The sequence below is a fragment of the Topomyia yanbarensis genome, chromosome 1, assembly GCF_030247195.1.
Source record: "Topomyia yanbarensis strain Yona2022 chromosome 1, ASM3024719v1, whole genome shotgun sequence".
In the NCBI taxonomy this organism is placed as follows: Eukaryota; Metazoa; Arthropoda; class Insecta; order Diptera; family Culicidae; genus Topomyia; species Topomyia yanbarensis.
Genome location: NC_080670.1, coordinates 62,628,347 through 62,648,600, shown reverse-complemented (window position 1 = coordinate 62,648,600; position 20,254 = coordinate 62,628,347). Strand labels below are relative to the sequence as shown.

The following is a 20,254-nucleotide window of genomic DNA, read 5'->3' as shown; positions in this document are numbered from 1 at the left end:
GATAGCCGATAAATTTCCATCGTTGATTTGTTCGCCACATCCTAATGTTTTCCATCGTTTGCTGAACCATGAGCCGCAGAGCATTAAATTCCAACATCGGAATGGAACCTTCGAACACCAAATTCCCGACTATAAAACACAACGTAGGGACCTATCACTGGCGCGATCAATGATATAATAAACATTAAAATATATTACTTTGCAATTGTAAAAAATATCAACAAAACTTTAGACAGCCTTTTCACTTTATTTTAATTAGGAACCAATCAACCGTATAATAACCTTAAAAGCTCCGTTATTCTTTATTTATCATTTCGGCTAATCTATACATGGGTCAATTTTCCATTTGTTAAAAGTTTTTATCAGATTGTATTATCCTTTCTTATGTGTCACGCTTACGGATATAGGTATTACGATGTCCAAGAAAAAATCAGAGATTGAAAAAAATTTATTCAGTTAGCAAATGAACCTCTCTTCTTGGTTGTCATCAGTGAGTGCCGTGAATAAGTTCATGAAGGCGTGGCCAATGGTGAGTTACTTCTTTTATTAATGAATGCATACTTCTTTTTTCTTAATATTGCACATAAATCGCAGCGTATGTATAAGTGAGACTTTCCATTCATGTAGTGGGTAATATCGTCCTTGTATGCCAACGTGTGGTGACACGTGCAGAAGGTTGTGATAAAAATATCCCTTTCGCATGATTGACAACAAATCTGAACAATTTATTCCACCGCGAGGTGAGATCAACCTACTTCAATAAAAATAAACTAATCTTTATCCTATTAGCGCCAATCAGACACGTGACCGATAGCGGGCATTGAGGTATCCAATTAATGTTTGCAGGCCATGTGCCAAGAAGCATCATTTGAAATTAATTTGCGGGATTAGAGGATTGACTTTCACACTCCGGTTAGAATTTCCCACAGACATTGCTGCTTGCTTATAACTGTTGCTCTTTTCCCTGCTTCCGACAAGGAACGGAAGGGTTCGGCGCTTATCTGAGTTTTGCAGGATAAGTCAATATAAATACCATGATTTTGAGATTTACGAGAGGGTGCGAACAGTGAACACGTGCGACACGATTCCCAGTGTTATGAATGTCAATAGATTTTTGCAGGTCGGAACATAATTCCGGAATTGTGAACTAAATAAGTGATATTTTTCTGCTTCGTTTTTGCTGATTTTCGAACGAATTTCAAACGGAGGTTGTGTTTACGAAGAAATATTCCATCATAATGTGGAATAGACTGATTAATTTGATTACCTCTGCAGTAGAAATTTCTTTCGAAATGGAATTAATTAATATTTCGTGTTATCGTTCTCGAACTGTTCCAAATCAGGTTTTGATTTTTTGCTACCACGGTTCTCTTCACGTTTTTCGTCCTTTATTCCGGTTTCCATCATCAGTTGCGGTTGTCGCTGATCATGACATAAATTAATCTCCCGTTTAATCTCGCTTTCGATTTTACTTCTTTCATTGTATCCCAAATCGGCCTTCAGTCCTTCCCCGATGGCGGCTAGCGGAATAGATTTTCTTCTATTCTTCAATCCATTTCTCCCGATCTTACCCGATGGACAAAGTTTATTGACCAATTTGATCTTTTCGATAGTTGTAATACATGGTTCTGAAGATTCGGTTTTGATTGCACGGTAGCTGTTAGTACCGTTGATGTATTCCGTAGAGCATTTTTGGGAAAGATTAATTTTACTAAATGTTTTTGGAACCACCATTAGCAAGTTGTTCCCGTTATTACGAAAATTTCCAGTGAAATGATTTTCATTGTTTCCACTATGGTATTGATGTGTAGACTTCCCCAAACCATTCGTCTGGTGTGGTTTAGATAATTCTGTTTGCATGTCCGATGCTTTAATAACAGATTCTTGCTTTTTCTGCCACTCAAGAACGTTGCTCAACAAGCGAATGTACCTGCCAAAGAATAGATGTTGAACATCGCATGGAAAAAAAATTTACAATCAGATTAGATTACCTGATAGCCATTCGGAGTATTTCGTTCTTGGATAATTTCTTATCGGGGGGATGGGTCGGCACCAATTTCCTTAACTCGGCAAATGCACCCGAAACGTTTTGCTGACGCCAGCGTTCCCGAGTGTTGGTAAACATCTTACGTACGACCGAACCTCCTCCAATTCCAAGTTTCGTGCCTGCCAAGTCCAAGACCGGCATAATCGGGGATGTTACATGCGAGTTGAGTTGACTGCAGGAACTGGTTCTTCCCGTTGTAGTTAAGCTAATAGTGTCTAAGTAAAACAGCAAAGACATTCGATTAGTCATTTATTGCAAAATCTCAATCAACAAATTGATAATTCCTAACATTTATCCGTTGCCCTTAGCTCATAGCAGAGTGTAAAATCTTCTGTTCTTTAGACTTAGAGAGACTATTATTATCGGAAAATTCCGGAAAATTCGTGGTTATCAACACAATTAAAGGATTATTTGTTTATAATAGGTTTCCCCGAGGGGCTTCTTCCAGCGCATCTTTCAGCACGTACTGGAGCATGTTTTAGGGGGTTTGGTTGATAGCATTCTCGTTTACCTCGATGATGTTCTGATCGCTGGGCAAAATGTTGAAGACTGCTGAAGAAAATTATTCAAATATTTAGTGCGATTTTCAAATGCCAACATCAAAATCAACTCGAGTTGATGCAAGGTTTTTGAATCTAATTTACCGTACTTAGCTCATATTATACCAATTGAATCGTACAAGTTCGCGATGCTCCGGTTCATAAATTTTTTTCTGAGCTGAAGTCTTTCTTGGGTTTAATAAACTACTACAGTAAATTTATCCCTCGTTTATCTTCCAAACTGTAGATTCTGTATAATTTATCCAAGAACAATGTTAGATGTGTTTGGGTTTGGGATATTTTCGGAACGGGTTTAACCAGAGATTGATTTTTGACACAATTTTGAAAGCCAAGATGGCGACATCCAGTTTAGCGGAATTCTCTATATCCCAATCAATATGGATATGTACGACAAATGTTTGTCGTCGGTCAAACAGCTAGTCATGACGTCGAACGGGATTTTTTTGAAAATTTAAATGGAGAAAAACCGTTCTGGTCGTGTTTTCATCGCTCATTGGCACACCAGATTGTCACGTCCAGGGAGACTATGCTATTGTTTTCAAATTTCAGTTTTTCTATTTGCGTTCATTTTTGATTTACTCAACCGGGGGACAAACCGACCACATTCCCCTATTTGTATGGACACCGACCATAAGCCTTTAGTCATACAAAAGTCACAATCGTCATGATGTAGCACGATGGATTCAACAGAAATTTCTAATGAAAATTTCCAAAAAAAGTTCTGATCGCACTTGGCGACATAAAGGTGATGGCACGCCGAAACCAGATAAGGCCGGACAAGTCGCTCAGGAGGGGTAATGCCGTCATGGTTCGACGACCCGCAAAATTTAATAACCGACTACAAACCGGGCATGGCCGAAAAGTGACAGCGACGATTATGATGTCCAGGATTGCGAAGAAGAAAAAATCTTTCGAGGATTTCCTGAAATACGTGAAGAGATGAGAAGATCGGTGAGAGTACAGGCCCCGGACACTGATTCATGGCGTTCGATACTAAAATTAAACAGCTCCAAAAAATCTCTTCACTAAGTACTCTTAACAAACAGTTATTTGTACGAAATTCGGAAGGAAATTTTCCCAGCTTTCTAATAAAACCATAATAAGGATATGTAGCATATTTAGCAGGCTAGAGTCTTCTAAGCACTTTTAAATTGTCTATAGAAAAAGAATAAGATTTAGGAATATGATATTGAAGTACAAATTGAAACTCATTTTTTTGGATAATAGATATTGTTATGTTCATAATTCATTATTTTGAGAAAATTAACAAAAACCTCATCAAATCACTAACTTTTGACTGAAACTAAAAGTTTTAAAATGAAGAATATACTTTTTGAGCTAGAACCCAGAGGTATTTTAAGACAAACAAGTTATTTACAGAAAAAGTTCAATAACTCTGTAACGGTTGAGTTTTGATGGAATGCATAAAATGATTATTCTCCTTAAATATGATTCTCTATCACCTCTCATGAGGTTCTTAACTATGAACCAAACACTCTGTGTTTTTACTATCGCCTTTGGGTATTACTTCTCTTTTACATATGTTATCCTTTTTTAATCGCTGAGATCTCGCTGATTTACTACCAGCAGCGGTCATTGGGAAGTAACGGTTTGCCCGGAATTTTCCCTCAAAGTGAATTTTGACAGTTGGTCTCTATGCCCTAATCATATGTTTGTCGATGGAATATACTCGAAGCAAGATGACAATTTGTTTGTTCTTTTAATGGCGCACCCTGTATAGTGTTGAGAGACGACGAAACAGTAAATTATTCGGTAAAGATTTTGAATGCATTGGGTCCATCCAGAATTCCACCACATCAATTATTTTTGAATGTCGTCTTACCAAGTACACTCAGGTTTTTTTTACGCGGGGGATACGAGCCGCGTAAATGAAAACCGCGTAAATGAAAACCGCGTAAATTTCAAAATCCGCGTAAATGAAAACCGCGTAAATTTCAAAATCCGCGTAAATGAAAACCGCGTAAATTTCAAAATCCGCGTAAATGAAAACCGCGTAAATTTCAAAATCCGCGTAAATGAAAACCGCGTAAATTTCAAAATCCGCGTAAATGAAGACCACTTAAATTTAAGAATCCGCGATAAAGGGAACCTCATTGATGGATACCGCGTAAATTCCAAAATCCACGTAAATGAAAACCGCGTAAATTTCAAAAACCGCGTAAATGAAAACCGCGTAAATTTCAAAAACCGCGTAAATGAAAACCGCGTAAATTTCAAAATCCGCGTAAATGAAAACCGCGTAAATTTCAAAATCCGCGTAAAAAAACCGCGTAAAAAAATACCGCGCAAAAAAAACCGCGTAAAAAAAACTTGAGTGTATACTGCTGCGAAATATTGATGCACCGAAAATGTGCAATAGGACCAATCTTTCAGTAACAAAATTATGTCGAATATAGGCAGCTATAGCAAATATATACCTATAGACAATATACAGCTAAAGACAAAGTTGGAGCCATTCCGCGCCTTCCAATGATACCAACTGTTGTTTTTTTTTTTTAAAATTACGTCCCCGGCGCAGTTTGCGTTTGCAATGACTATAAAACAGGCACAAGAACTAGAAAAACTCTAGTAAGAGAACTGCGGAGAGAAAAACAGCATTTTTGGCAACGTATGCCCCGGTATTGTATGGCAACACCTCCAATGTTATAAGGATAGACAATGTTCGATTGGATTCGTTTTTTGACAGCTAAACGCGAATCCAAACGATCCAAAATGGAGTCTCCGCAGTTCTCTTTCTACAGTTTTTCTAACAAGAACCATCATTGTATTTTCTTCGTGTCAGTTTAGAAAACCCAGTACCGTCTTTACGCATGGGCTAAGGTCCCAGTGGCCCAGGGATTTTGGGGGCCCCACACTTAGCGTGAAGATAAAATCATTCTAAAAATCATATTTAAAAAAATAGACTTACTCAATTGTTAATAACTTTTTAGCGTGTGGGTAATATTATATCAAAGCAGCTCGGAATCGCACATTGCGCTGTATCCCCTGTGATCAAGATGTTTAAAGAGCGGGAGAAAACAAAGTTTAAATTTATTGTTAATAGCAATGAAACGTTTGGTACGAAACATATACAAAGTTTGGAAGGCACCGGACCTTATTCAACCAACAAGAAAACCTTGCTTGGTAAGAGAACTGCGGATGTGTCAAAATATTCATTTGTTCAACGCATCTTGGTCTTTCTGCGGACAAATCCACATGTAAGCATCCAAAAGTAACTTCTTGAGGTCTTACGAGAATTCGACACTTTTTGGCCTGATATGGTATGTTTCACTCTGTCAGATCAGTCTTAGATTAGTACAGAGCCAATAGGGGTGCGCGGGGCTAGTTAGCGGTTGGGGTAAGTTGACGGAATTCCTTTTTCTCTGTTTCTATTAGACATATAGCACTACCTCTTCTTGTGTACCTCAAGTTATGTGAAACCCGTTATCCAATGTGTTTTTAATTGTCGGTTAATATACAGTTTTCTCGAAAATACATTCAGCACGTTCCAAAAGGACCCTTGAAGTAATTGAATCTTCATTTGATTGCTTAGTTTTTGGTGTATCCTCACATACTCCCAACTTACTCCGGGGCCGGGGGAAAGAGCATGCCGCGTGTTCTATTTTGCAAGATCTACCTAAATCAAAGCGGTAAAAATTGAAAACACCGTCAACTAGCCCCGGTCTCCCCTAATGATGTTTTTGCACTACATTCTGCCGTGCCAAAAAAAAAAACTTCAAGCCGTCGTGAAGGCAAACGTTCGTGAAATCCCAAAAAAGAAGTTTTAAAGTGCCCCTGTACGAGTGTCTTCACGTATCTACCTTAGCTTTACCCTAGATTTGATTAAATAATTCATACGTGTATTTTGAGAATATTTGAAGGACCTCGGCCATTTTGTAGCGTAAATATTTGTATAAATATTCGTGTATTATCGTGTGTTCTTGAAGTATGCTTTATACTAGTATGAAATAAAATAATTTGAATTTAAAAATTCAGTTTTTCCTAGCTGAAATTTAAATTCATGGACAAATGGCGAAAGCTAGGACATAGCATGCGTGGCGGCAAAGTGCACTCGGCATCTCTTATAATTGTTTTACATTACTAGAATTAAAATGAATGATACCGATCATATTGATAGATTTGAGTAATTTGCATGTTTCGTTTTGAAAGTTAACAATGTTACTGGCTATCTTCGACACAACAATTTGTTGAAAAAAGGTACTGTTATTTTTTCAAATGCTCCAGATTACTTTCGGCAGATCACTCTCCTCACCAGACAATAAACGAATGCACAAAACGTCTGTCGGAATATACAACACAACTTTAGCTCACAAACAATTCGTGCAAAAAGAGACAATATTTTAAAGAACCGTTATTTTCATTCCGACAAAAGAAATGCGAACAAAGTGAACAACTCTCAGACGGCGCTGGTGGTCACGTCTTCTTTCGGAAAGGAAGTCGGGCGCTTGGAATCATCGATTGATTTCCAAATTCGGTGATCTTTAAGCGAAGTTGAATATTTATTGAAAGAAAAAATGTGCATTCTTCCAAAGTCGACTATGTTTGTTTTCACCGTATCAGGAACATCAAAAAACTATCATACCAAGAACAACACTAAACGATACAATGTAAATAAACATGTGTAAACGACAGCAAGTATTCCAGAAATTATACATCAGAGTACTCGCATGATCCATAGTTATCCCATTTTCTATGGGGTTTTCTAGGTTTATGGGACTGTTATGCGATCATGGGAAGAGTACTTCTTTGTGTTTACATATTATAGATGAAATTTTTGGTACTTTGGACAACGTTCCAGTAATGGATATTTAACCAACCCTATTCCAACATTCTTTCTTCTTGTTGGAGGCACTGTCAATCCTTAAACAATGTTTTATAACTATGAAGGTCTGATCACACCGTCTGGGAAGACTATAGCTTAGTTGGTAAGTCAGCTACACTGTACGCGACTGACCTGAGTTCGAGCTCCCTCCACTGCATATAATGTGTTAGGCCGTTTGCCACTATCGGTCAGATCAGTGCTTGTGGCGAATCAGAAAATAACCTACAGAATAAGTTCTTTTAACTTAAATTTAGGTACTTTTGAGCTGTGCGTCGCTTTCGCACTTATTAGTGTTGTCAAAAACAAAACGAAAGATTCGACTCAGTCGAGGTCTTCCGTGCAGTAAGGTACTTTTAAGTTGTTTGGGGTATACTCAAAATTAGGTAAATTCAACGTAAATTTAAGTAAATTAAACTCAAGGTTGAGTTATTAGTTAAATGGAAACTACCTTCAGCACGGTTTACCTAATTTTACCTTCCTGCACGATACCACGAGATTGAGTCAAAAGTACTGAATTTTAGGTAGTTTTTCGGTGGCGTGTACACCTGTCGTTCAATCCAACTCCGTAATACCTATGGGAGCGTCTCTGAGTCGGTGGCCTCCCTTAAGTAGGTATTACATCAACACTCATGCTATTAGTTATTGAGTTGGTCTGGATGAAGAAAATAGACTTATAAAACCCTCTAATGGACCGCAGCCGAAATCAACAACAAAGTACTGTTATTGTCGTTGCAACAGCAGAGATGGTATCGATTGAAATAACCTTCAGTGACTAAAATGAGTTTTCTCTATGGCGTAGCGGTACAGTGATTGTTGTTGACTCGTTGAGCTGAAAAATTAGAACTTCGATAGAAAAGTGGAGCGACTGTTAAAAGAATATAATTTGGGGGATTTGCATTTGATAAAAGATATTAGTACTCCTGGGTAAATCTTTTGTAAATAAGTATTGGACGCACGGCTTAGTTAAGCGCAACCATGGCGTCATGTCAAACAAATTGGAAAGAAAAAATCACCAGTATTCAACAGTTCTTCGAAGAATTCTACATGATCCTCAGAATTGCATGGTCCCCACGTGTAGTCGTGCCGTGTGGCTCAAATGGCACATTCCCCGTCTGTAGTCGGGTATTTGCACTTTGCCGTGTTTTCTCATCATTCCCCAAATGGAAAGGAAATGACAAGGGGGAAGGACGATTATAAGGGCGGGGAAAATAACAGCACAAAAACAAACAGCAGATAAGTTCAACTCTCAAATAATTTAAGCCGCCTGCGAGAAACCCTTAAGCTCTTTCCCGCATTGGATTAAAGACTTCAGAATATTTAAGTCGCCCAAAGACATTTTTGTCTACATACGGACAACCAAAAACTTGAAATCGCTATTGCGTTTCCGCTCGGCAATTGCATTTCAGATTATATGAGGTCGGATTCACGAAGATCACCTGAAAATGACTCAGTGCGCTGAATAATAGCAATGTGATAATTCAACACGCAAAGGGGGGTTTATCCGAATGTATTTGGGATTGTGAAGTTTTCCTGAAAGTTCATATGCATTGGCCGAAGACCATGCACGCTATCTTGATTCAGTACTCAATGTTAGCAGATCCGTTCCATTTAGAATCCAATACACTGAAGTTTTTTATGCGGGGGATACGTACCGCATAAAAAATCCGCATAAAAAAACCGCATAACTTTGAAAATCTGCATAAAAAAAACCGCATAGCTTTGAAAATCAGCATAAAATAAAACCGCATAACTTTGAAAATCCGCATAAAAAACTGCATAATTTTGAAAATCCGCATAAAAAAACACATAAGATGTGAAATATTTTTCAATATTAAGAGCCATAGTACTCAAGGAAGAGCAAGGATTTGAAGTAAGAAAGTTTAGAAAAGCTTAGAGTTTTCCGGCTACTTAACTCTTTTTCTTCTGCAACACAGGAGTCAGGATCTTTTGGCATTAAATGCGAATCACCTGAGTCTGCGGCAGGTCCAGACAAGCATAAAGTCACTTAATGACTTATGCTGTCGGAACCGTGACTTCCCGCAAACGCAAGTCCGACCTCGGCACCTAACCGACCAGCATCGAGATCACAATTTCGAGAGAAATTTCTCCGTCGGAGTAGACTAGGCCCACCGGCGAGGACTAGTTCGAGTAGATCGGGAAGTAGCTCCGGCAGATGCTCGTCGGGGCACCAGTCAAGTGGAAGTCACCCTCCACCCAGAATCACAGGACCGACCTCGGCATCTGCCCGGGTAGCATCGGTTTTGGAAGATCTTCCACTGCTGGGGAACTCTTCGTCGGAGTAGGAAGATTCTACCATCGGGGACTATTCCTAGTAGTCAGTAGCGAATCACCGGCTTGAATTATCGGGGCACCAGTGAACCGGACGCAATCCTCCACCGAGAATCGCTGGACTGACCTCGGCATTCTGCCGGACTGTATCTAAAGAAGAATAACGTGTCCGCCAACGGTTGCAGGAGACATTCGTTCGTCGGTGAACTCTCCGCCGAGGTAGGCTAGCTCCACCGTCGGGGACTACGCCTAGTAGCACCGAACGCGACAAACCACCAGGGTATTTAAGGCACCAGTGAACCGGAAGCCCCCCTCCAACCGGAATCGCCGGATCGACCACGGCATGCAACTGGTCAACGTAGAGAGGAAGGCATGTAGAATATCATGCCATGCAGGACTGATATGGCGGATACGAGACAAGCGAAATCTAGCACGACCAGCTAGACCTGGAATCAAGTGATGTGCATTAGCACGCCTCCCCCCGAAGTAGTCATTTCAAATAGAATCCGGAGGATCAGGCAAATGTCGGACTTCTTGGTGAAGTTCAGAGGAATAGGGTTCAGAGTTATCTTCTCTGTTCAAAGTCCCTTACTCTGGCACACGATGGACGAAATCGGTAGTATGGTCTAACTACTGAACGTGTGCCGGGTCGGCGTAAAAGCTTTATCACCAAGTAAAAAAACTACACGCTCAGAGACTTTTTTCCGATCTCGCCGAACTGAGTCGAATGGTATAAGAGATTCGGCTCTGCGGGCCTCGGTTAAAAAGTCGAAATTCCGACTGATTGTATAAGTTTTATCGTAAGAAAGGTAAAAAGGTATTCAGTCATTTTCTGTTTTTATTTTCACTGCATCAATAATGCTTCTCATATCCTTAACCTAAAGACTAGTAATTTATAATCCAAAATAAAGATATAAGCATTTTATGTCTATTGTTTAAGCATGTGCCTTCACGAGGATCTATCTTTCGATAAAAGTCGCTTCAGGTGATGCCCTAAAAATTAAAAGGAAGCTGCATAAAAAACCGCATAACTTTGAAAATCTGCATAAAAAACCGCATAACTTTGAAAATCCGCATAAAAAACCACACAACTTTGAAAAACCACATAAAAACCGCATAACTTTGAAAATCCGCATAAAAACCGCATAAAAAGACTTCAGTGTATAACTCCTACGTACTTCACTTGATCCGCACACAGTAACTCAGAGTCAAAGAACTGAAATGGATGAGCCGCGGAAATTATTCGCTTCCTTTATAAAAAAATCAATTCTTCAGACTTTTACGTTTACGCTGAACTTACAAAGAATAGCCGTAGCTGGGTTATTGGATTTAGCGTACACATTTTGTCTTTACGTGCGAAGATTCTTTTTCTCCGCGTTGAAGCTTTTTAACATTATACAATACCACCTGGGGTTCCTCAGTTCACTCTTTCCGAAGTCTTCATTTGTATTTGTATTTGTATTTGTATAAAAAAAGTCCAACTGACAATTTGTCTTAATGAACTATACTAAACTAAGGTAAACTAAACATAATTAAAATAGTGACAATACACGACGACGAAACTGCGAAGAGTTCATGACGAAGTCGAAAATTTCAGCAAACTCGTTGAAGCGACGACTCATTGCTAAAATTGGACTATTGGTAGCGTAGTTAGTGCTGCGCATTTCAGAATGCAGCAGGGCTCGAGGGCGAAGAGAACGGGTAGGCGCGTAGAGGTTGATTTGCGCTAGTAGCTCCGGATCATCATATTCAGCCAGCAGAATCTTTGACACGAAGGTAGCTTGCGCTGCATGTCTCCGGCGTGTTAAAGTATTAAGTCCTAAAAGACGACAACGGTCCTCGTACGGTGGCAGGTTTAATGGATCGTTCCACGGCAATTCACGTAACGCATATCGTATGAATTTACGCTGGACTGCTTCGATCCTAAGGCTTCACGTAGTTTGATACGGGCACCAAACGACGTTTGCAAATTCCAACTGCGGGCGCACCAATGAGCAATAAAGAGCCTTGAAGCATAGAGGATCCCGAAATTCGTTGGATATTTTGAAAATAAATCCCAGCAAACGATTGGCTCTGTCGATGGTCGCTGAGACGTGATGAGTATACGTTAGCTTATCATCAAGAATGACTCCTAGATCCTTCACGTGGTCAACGCGTTGTAGTAGAGTTCCTGCGATGTTATAGTTGAAGGTAACCATATTTCTCGTTCGATAATAGCTGATGACAAAACATTTTGCAATGCTAAGGACCATCATGTTTCTTACACACCAGCTATAAAAGGTGTCAATAAGATGCTGTAGCTCACGGCAATCGGCTTCATTCCGTATAACAAGAAAAAATTTTAAGTCGTCGGCAAAAAACAGCTTTCCTCCACGGCTTAGAACGAAAACCGCATCGTTCACGAACAGTGAAAAAAGTAGTGGACCTAGCGTACTACCTTGAGGAACTCCGGAAGTGTTGAAAAAGGATTCTGAAACAATATCGCCAATTTGAACAACGATTTCACGGTGCACAAGGTAGGATCGAAGCCAATGGCAGAATCTAGTAGAACACCCTAGCTTATCAAGCTTTGTTATCAGTATCTCATGATTAACTCTATCAAAAGCTGCCTTTAGATCAGTGTAAATAGTATCCACCTGCAATTTCTTAGACATTTGTTCCGTGCAAAATGACGTAAAGCAGACGAGATTCGTCTCGACTGAACGTCCTGGGAAAAATCCGTGCTGAGATGTACTAATGTAGTGTCGACAAGCAGAAAATAACGCCTCGTTGATAATTGATTCAAAAACTTTAGATTCGACTCCTAGCGAAGAGATTCCGCGATAGTTCGCTATGTTGCGTTTGTCACCTTTCTTGAATACCGGGAACATAACTGAGCATTTCCAATCCTCAGGAAACGTTTGCTGCTGAAGCGATAGGTTAAAAATATAGGCAAGTGGTGTTACAAGTAAGTCCGAACATTTTTTCAATACAGTTGAAGGTATAGCACTGAGGCCGGGTGCATAAGATGACTTGGTTTTCCGAATTGCAGATATAACCATTTGTTCAGAGACAGTAAACACATCCAAATCAACAGCACAAGCAGGAACGTCGCGAGAGGCATTTTCGAGTTCGTTTGCGGTTGGCGAGTCAGTTGAAAAAACACTCGAGAAGAATCTGGCAAACAGCGTACATTTCGCCACAGTTGTCGTAGCTTCTTCGCCGTCGTAAAGCATCCTTGATGGAAGTCCAGTTTCTTTACGCTTCGTGTTGACAAATGACCAAAAGCCCTTCGGGTTTCGGCGTAGATTATTCTGGATGCGGTTTACATAGCGTTTGTACAGAAGCTTGTTGTAACAACGATACTCATTACAGGCTAAAGTGAACATGCGCTTAGAAAGAGGACACCGTCGATTTGTGTACGCACGTAGGGTTTTTGCTCGAGTACGTTTTAGCTTTCGAAGAGTGCTGTTTGACCAGGGTGGGTTGCTAGGAGGCTGACATTTAGGCACTGAGGTCTCAACACAGTTCAGTAGTAGTCGCTTGTAGATGGCAACTGCAGCATTAACACTCACTTGGGCATGCAGTACACTCCAATCAATTTGCGACAGAGAACTGCGCAGCTTTACAAAATCAGTTTTGCGAAAGTTGAGACGGTCGACAGAAAGAGTTTCTACATACTGAACTGATCGAATAGTGTCAATTGAGATTTCAAGCGCGGGATGAAAGTTGTCAAGTGGAACAATCACGCTGGATGCTTCATTGACGGAACATACAGGTATAATAGTTTCACTAACAAAGACGAGATCCAGAAAGCGTGACTGGTGGTTAGGAATCATGCTTACTTGACTTAGCCCGTTGAAAGCAAATCCGTCCAGTAGCAAACGACTGGCGATGTTGGTTGTCGAAGCAATCGGGTCCGGGTAAGCGTATCCGTGTCGTGACGGCACCCAAATGAGTCCTGGCTGATTGAAATCACCAAGGACAATCATCACGCCATCCGCGCCAGCTTGTGAAGAAGCGTTATTCACAGCATCCATGTGAAGTTGCATGATATTGCAGTCGAGTCGCTTTTCAGGAGGAATATAGACAGCACCAATATAAAAGTTCCTCGATGGAGTTGTAATTCTAACCCAAACAGCCTCAACACTGGTTAAACTACCGACATCAATCTCACATGAGGCAAATGCGGTGGAAACAGCAATCAAAACTCCTCCTCCACGTCCGCGAATACTGTTGCCACTATTTCGGTCCGCACGGTATACGGTGTAAGCATCGCCGAAAAGCTGCACTGATGTTATACGCGCATCGAGCCATGTTTCGGTGAAGACGCAAACATCGTAGTCACCGTCCACAGCAGCTAAATACACGTCATCAATTTTCGTCTTAAGCCCTCTCGCGTTCTGATAGTAAATCCGCAAACCATCAGTGTCATGTGAGAGGTATCGTGCTGCATTCAAAGTTTCAGGACTGTGGGCTCGATGATCACTATCACCGCAAATAGCGCGGGGAGAGCAGGATGTACTGTTGTCAGGAAGGGGAACAAGCTGCGATACGGAGGGAATGACTGTGTCATAACTGTTGCGTCTAGTGGCTGACTGCAATGGGAGGCATACTGAGCGGACAGATGCGATGCGATCGAAATTATCATTTTGACATTGAAGGTTCGCTGGAGCGGTAGAGTCGATTGAGTAGTGTTCATCAGCAGACTGTAAGTGAAATTTACATTGAGGGTGTGCAGCATCTTGAAGTGCTTCGGAAGGACATATACCCTTCTTGGCTTTACCTGACACAGAAGAAGTTGCCGATTCGCCAGGTAGTTCGATGTCGCTCACCGAGGAACATGAAATTAGACAGACGAGTTTATCCGGTATAGCTTGGCGCTACTGTCCACCACCAGATGGATTCTTCTTCGCAGCGATCCTGATGATAGGCCGTTGAATTTTTGAATTGGTCACAAATTCACGAAAGTAGATGTTCTCCGGCCAAGAGTCTTTGGACAGAGCCTTATCCCTGCATGATTTGCTAACGCCAACTTTGAAGGTGATGAAGCTCAGCGATGAGAGATCCTTATCCTTAGGAACTAGGCGAACTATTTTTGGTTGCATATCCTTTCCCAGACAATCTTTCACAAGTCTAGAAACTTCATCGTCCGTCGTGCTGGGATCAAATGCAGACAAGTAGACCCATAACAGCTCCTCAGGTGGTGATACTGTTTTTATCGTTTCAAACGCAGCTTTTGCTCCACGAATATTAGTGATTTTTGCTTTGAGCGGATCATCTTCACGCTTGCGCTTAGGAGTGTTTGGAACGGGATTATATGCAGCAATCCCTGTCCAAGGTGTATTTACCGTTGGAGATAGCGGTTTTGTGTCGACTTTAACCGAGAGAGCTTTAACGACATCTTTTAAATCAGCTATGTCATCCTTTAATGATTTCAGAGAATTGTCGTCGGGCAGTCAATGCCTTGGTGGCTTTTAGTCGGTTGCTCAACTCAGATATTATTTTGTCTTGTAAGTAACGGTTATGAATATGCTTTCCTTGTTGTTTGTTGCGTACAGTCATCGTTTGTTGAACATTTGATGCTGATTGTACAGTTGCTCCTGGTTATTCATTAGTTTATGATTAACTGAAGATGTAGAAGTCCGTGTATTACAGGTGATGCCTTTCTTTCTGATTATACATTATTGATAAGATGAAGAATGGAGATACATTTTCAAATTTGTTGTTCAATATAGTGCTCAAAGGTGCGATACGATAATCTGGTATACAAATGAACGGAATTACTGTGTGCTGAGTGTTCGCTGTTTTCACAGGGGTTGCTGTTTTCGAGTGAAATATTTTGCACTCAATAAATGGAGGCTCAATAGTAAATTAAGATTGGTACAAATGCACGAACCATGAGCTGTTCCAAGACAGCGAAGATGTAAAAAGCACGGTAAGCTAAAAGTTTTTTTAATAGTGCATGTAAAAAACCTGAGTACTCATCATATTGTAGGTGGAACCGTCAACTCCAAAAATATCGTGATTGAGTGTCCGGAAAAATGACTGCTCCTTTTTCTGAAACGACACGATTATTTCGTGCTATATCGGCGCCATTTGGAATTCCGCCATTACAGAAAAAATTCACTACGTAATTTGCCGCAAAAAAAGTAAAGAGTGCCCAAGAAACCCTCTCAACATACTAAAACTAGGGTCATTGTCAAGAGAAACTTGAAGAAGATCCACATAACGGTTGGAAGCGAGAAACAGTTAAAGGCAAACTGGTGTTCTGCAGCAAGCAAAGTGAACGAGGTGGCTGTATAGAAGCTAACGGCAGGAGTTGAACGAAAGGTCCGGCAATTTAGATTCAGTCAACCGGAAGCATAGTTGAAAATTTTTCTGTATTATATACCAGTTCGATTTTTTAAACCCTTCAATCGATTTCCACGCATTCTTGTTTGACCCAATTTTAAACGTTTTAGCATTTACAATGAGCTGATCATGTAGAACGAATGTCAGAAGAAAGCTAGCTAAAGTAATGTTCAGCAGAGAACTTAGGAGTGGTCGGCGAGCGAATTCAGGAAAAACTCTGTACTAACTGGCTACGTGTAACCGTCAAAGATATGCGTTCAGACAAGGACACTAGAGAGTGATGACCCAATATCAAGCAACCTGGAAATTTACAATACATTCTGGAAACATGGGGGTTGTTCGGCTACGATGATAATAATGCCTTTCTTGCTCAGTGTAGACTTCCAATTTTTTTAGGAGAATGCGGTGACCAACGGTTCTACCGAAAACGATACAGTATTTAATATATTATGAAACTGGACGGAATTCAACCACATCTTTCTCTCGATAAATAATCCGTTGCACGATATCTTGCATCACCCAAAATTAACTGAAACTGTTACACCAGCTCTCTGTGTTTACTTATTTAGGTTTAACTCCCGAAATCTTTCTACACCACAGTTTCTTTGTGTCAACGTTATTAGTCGATGCCCCACTCACGAGTCACGACGAATCAGTCAGATTTGATACCATAGTACTACTTAGAAATGATTCAAATAAGATAGCCATTTTATCCATTAAACTATTGATTGTCGAACAAGTCAACAATGACATAATGCGAAGCATCCAGAATAACGTATCATATATCATGCATAATGTTCATGATATTGGTTTCGCTGATATTGAATAGAGCAAACTCTATGCTAAAGTCGTACAGGACCATTTACAAACTAAAAAAAATCACATTGGAATGCACGGTTTAAAACACAAACAATACGTTGGAAAGGCCTCAAACCAACCGTTTTTCTCGTCGACCGATGAATACCGCAATTCTTCCATTCCATCGCTATCATTGGAAGAAAAATCCGAAATATCTTCATCAGATTCATGTCCCGGAGTCACAACCAATCCGTCGGTAGTGCTACCCTCATTGTGCTTAGTCTCTACGGAGGATGAAACAAGGGCCGTGGCCATTACACTAGCATTGGCATTCTCGAACATTGTTAGTAATCCTTTTGTAGATGGTAGCTTTTGTTGGTTTGACATCTTTATTTAAATATTGTAACTTATTTATGCACTTTTTACTATTGTAAGCACTTTTCAAAATCAATGTTATATTTCCAAAACATTTATCCAACTATCACGCGCTGTTAGACTTTGCCAACTAATGCGGTGCTTTCGAGACGTGTGCAGCCATAGCCCGTCAAGAGAAAGTGTTCATTTGCTGATCGCGTTGCTATTGGTTGGAAATGAGTGCCTTGCAGCGAAACATTATGTTGCTCCACCCATTTTGAGCATTTTTATGTTCGCCGCTATGTACCTGTACATAAATTGTGACGCGATTTTCTCGTCTCCATGTGTGAAATTAATAACTACTTAGCTAACATTCAGGGTGTTTATATTTACATACTATTTATTTTATGTTATCGTCTGGTGGGATTTTGAAAAGTGCATGTGTTTATAGTTAATGCATTAATACTTCCTGGTTTCAGTGTTCAAACACAAACCTACTGGTTTTATGCGCCCAATTTGTAAAAGATAACAAAACTATAATTTATTGTATCAACGTAAAAATGGCTAAAATCGACTTCTTTTTTATCCGCTTGGATCCACTAGAATAGTCTCCCGCAATCTCGATGGCCACGCTGAACATTATTTTGTTTTAAACATCCATGCACTGATAAAATCAAGTACCCATTAATGCGTAAAAAACTACTCATTTTCAATAAAAGTGGAATAACCCATTAAATGGGTAAAGCGTTTGTACCCATAAATGAGTACAGACCTTGTACGTCAACCAGGGTATGTTTCACCCATTATTTTTTCGCAGAACGGTTACAACAAAACGCGTAAAAAATACCCATTCATGAAATTCGCGCCAGAATGAAAAATACTGTCAATAGAATTACACTCAGGTTTTTTTTTACGCGGGGGATACGAGCCGCGTAAATGAAAACCGCGTAAATGAAAACCGCGTAAATTTCAAAATCCGCGTAAATGAAAACCGCGTAAATTTCAAAATCCGCGTAAATGAAAACCGCGTAAATTTCAAAATCCGCGTAAATGAAAACCGCGTAAATTTCAAAATCCGCGTAAATGAAAACCGCGTAAATTTCAAAATCCGCGTAAATGAAGACCACTTAAATTTAAGAATCCGCGATAAAGGGAACCTCATTGATGGATACCGCGTAAATTTCAAAATCCGCGTAAATGAAAACCGCGTAAATTTCAAAATCCGCGTAAATGAAAACCGCGTAAATTTCAAAATCCGCGTAAATGAAAACCGCGTAAATTTCAAAATCCGCGTAAATGAAGACTACTTAAATTTAAGAATCCGCGATAAAGGGAACCTCATTGATGGATACCGCGTAAATTTCAAAATCCGCGTAAATGAAAACCGCGTAAATTTCAAAAACCGCGTAAATGAAAACCGCGTAAATTTCAAAAACCGCGTAAATGAAAACCGCTTAAATTTCAAAATCCGCGTAAATGAAAACCGCGTAAATTTCAAAATCCGCGTAAAAAAAAACCGCGTAAAAAAATACCGCGCAAAAAAAAACCGCGTAAAAAAAGCTTGAGTGTATTTCTGAATTAAAAAATTCATTTCACATTATTGTTTCCTTATAAAAGTATAGAAATCTAGATAGAAATCCTATTCTAAAACTACTTAACAAAATAAAACCGCCAACTGGATATATTTTTGATGGCTGGATCTTTTGGCTGCTCTAAAAATGCCGAACTGGCGTATATTTTCAACATCCTCAGTAGTCTAAACAGACGTTGTTTTCGGAGCATTGCCGAAATGTTCCGTTTCCGCCACGGACTCCGATGCAGGGCGATAATTTGCAGGTTCCACTACGATCCTTAGTTTGCAGGTTAACTCGCTTGAAATAATGCTTAAGGATTTTTCACCCATTATCAAGATCAATATACCCATTGACATTACCTCATCGAGTAGTTGTGAAATGGATAAAAAGTACTCATTGTTAGAAACAAAAAAATACCCATTTTTGACAGCTCGAATAACTTTCCGAAAATGGGCAATTTGAATACATAAAATGGGTAAAGTTTTTTTACCGTATGCATTCCTAGCGCGTATTATCTATACACACACATATTTCAATCTATAGAGTTCTATGCAAATCATTTCACTCACACCACTTGGGTGGTTTGTTTTCCTCCAGCTGTCATATGTAAAACTGTTAGCCAATTTATACATTTGAAATAGTTCGCATAACGTATTTATAATGGTGCTGAAATTCTCTTTTTCGCTGTAAAAGTCATTCCGAAGACGTACAATGCCCGTTGGTCAGATTCCATCATGAGAATAATCCGACTGAAAAGTTATTTTCGATTTGTTTATCTCCACCTATGACAGGTGGAGGAAAACAAATCGTCGAATACACTAATACACACACCAAAAAAATCTGAATTTTATCGTTGACGTAATTGCAAACATGACACAATTCAACAAACCGTAATTTACCAAATGACGGAACATTATCGTGTTCCGTTTAATTTTACATGAAAAATATACTTTACATGCGCAATGACATAAAATTACACTTCCTACCATTCAGAATAAATGCTGTATGTGGAGTAAAATTACATGATTTACGAAATTAAACGTCATATAAAATTAAAATCATACGTAAAACTAAGTCATTTTTGATGCTCGTATATGTCAGGGTCAGGAGACGTAAATTTACACTATTTTTTCTAGGTGTGCAGTTACAGATTGTCAAGTACTCTATTGCCAAAAATTTTCGAAAAACTGACAGGAATAAAAATACAGTGTAAACAACGTGTTAATCTACTTCTACCCAAATTTTCAAGAGAAAATACCCAATGGGTTATTTTCCACAGCGTTTTTCTCGTGATGCAATTTGATGTGGTACACCCTCTAATAGCGTTTTTCTCGAAACCGTATTTTTCAAATTGGCGAACACGATAACTAAAAAAATCAACGAATTGACTTGATTTTTTAATGAGAATGCACAATATGTGTAGGCTGCCGATGAGAAACCAGAAAACTGAATAACA

General features: G+C 39.6%; 1 protein-coding gene across 1 annotated transcript; it reads right to left on the bottom strand.

The window, feature by feature from the left end:
* Positions 1-296: 296 nt before the first annotated feature.
* Positions 297-17,362, bottom strand: LOC131677773 (uncharacterized). Its single transcript, XM_058957806.1, has 3 exons — positions 17,011-17,362; positions 1,992-2,262; positions 297-1,930 (listed from the first exon to the last, which is right to left on the bottom strand). Exons 1-3 carry the CDS (start codon positions 17,255-17,257, stop codon positions 1,303-1,305), a joined length of 1,146 nt encoding a protein of 381 aa, XP_058813789.1. The 5' UTR covers positions 17,258-17,362; the 3' UTR covers positions 297-1,302.
* Positions 17,363-20,254: the final 2,892 nt, after the last annotated feature.

Bases quoted from the DNA above. Each gene is read 5' to 3' on its own strand.
- LOC131677773 (XM_058957806.1), bottom strand. From the start codon at position 17,257: ATGTCAAACCAACAAAAGCTACCATCTACAAAAGGATTACTAACAATG. The intron at 2,263-17,010 runs GTTGGTTTGAGG...TGTTTTACTTAG, and splicing joins ATCGGTCGACGAGAAAAACG to ACACTATTAGCTTAACTACA. The intron at 1,931-1,991 runs GTAATCTAATCT...ATTCTTTGGCAG, and splicing joins ATACTCCGAATGGCTATCAG to GTACATTCGCTTGTTGAGCA.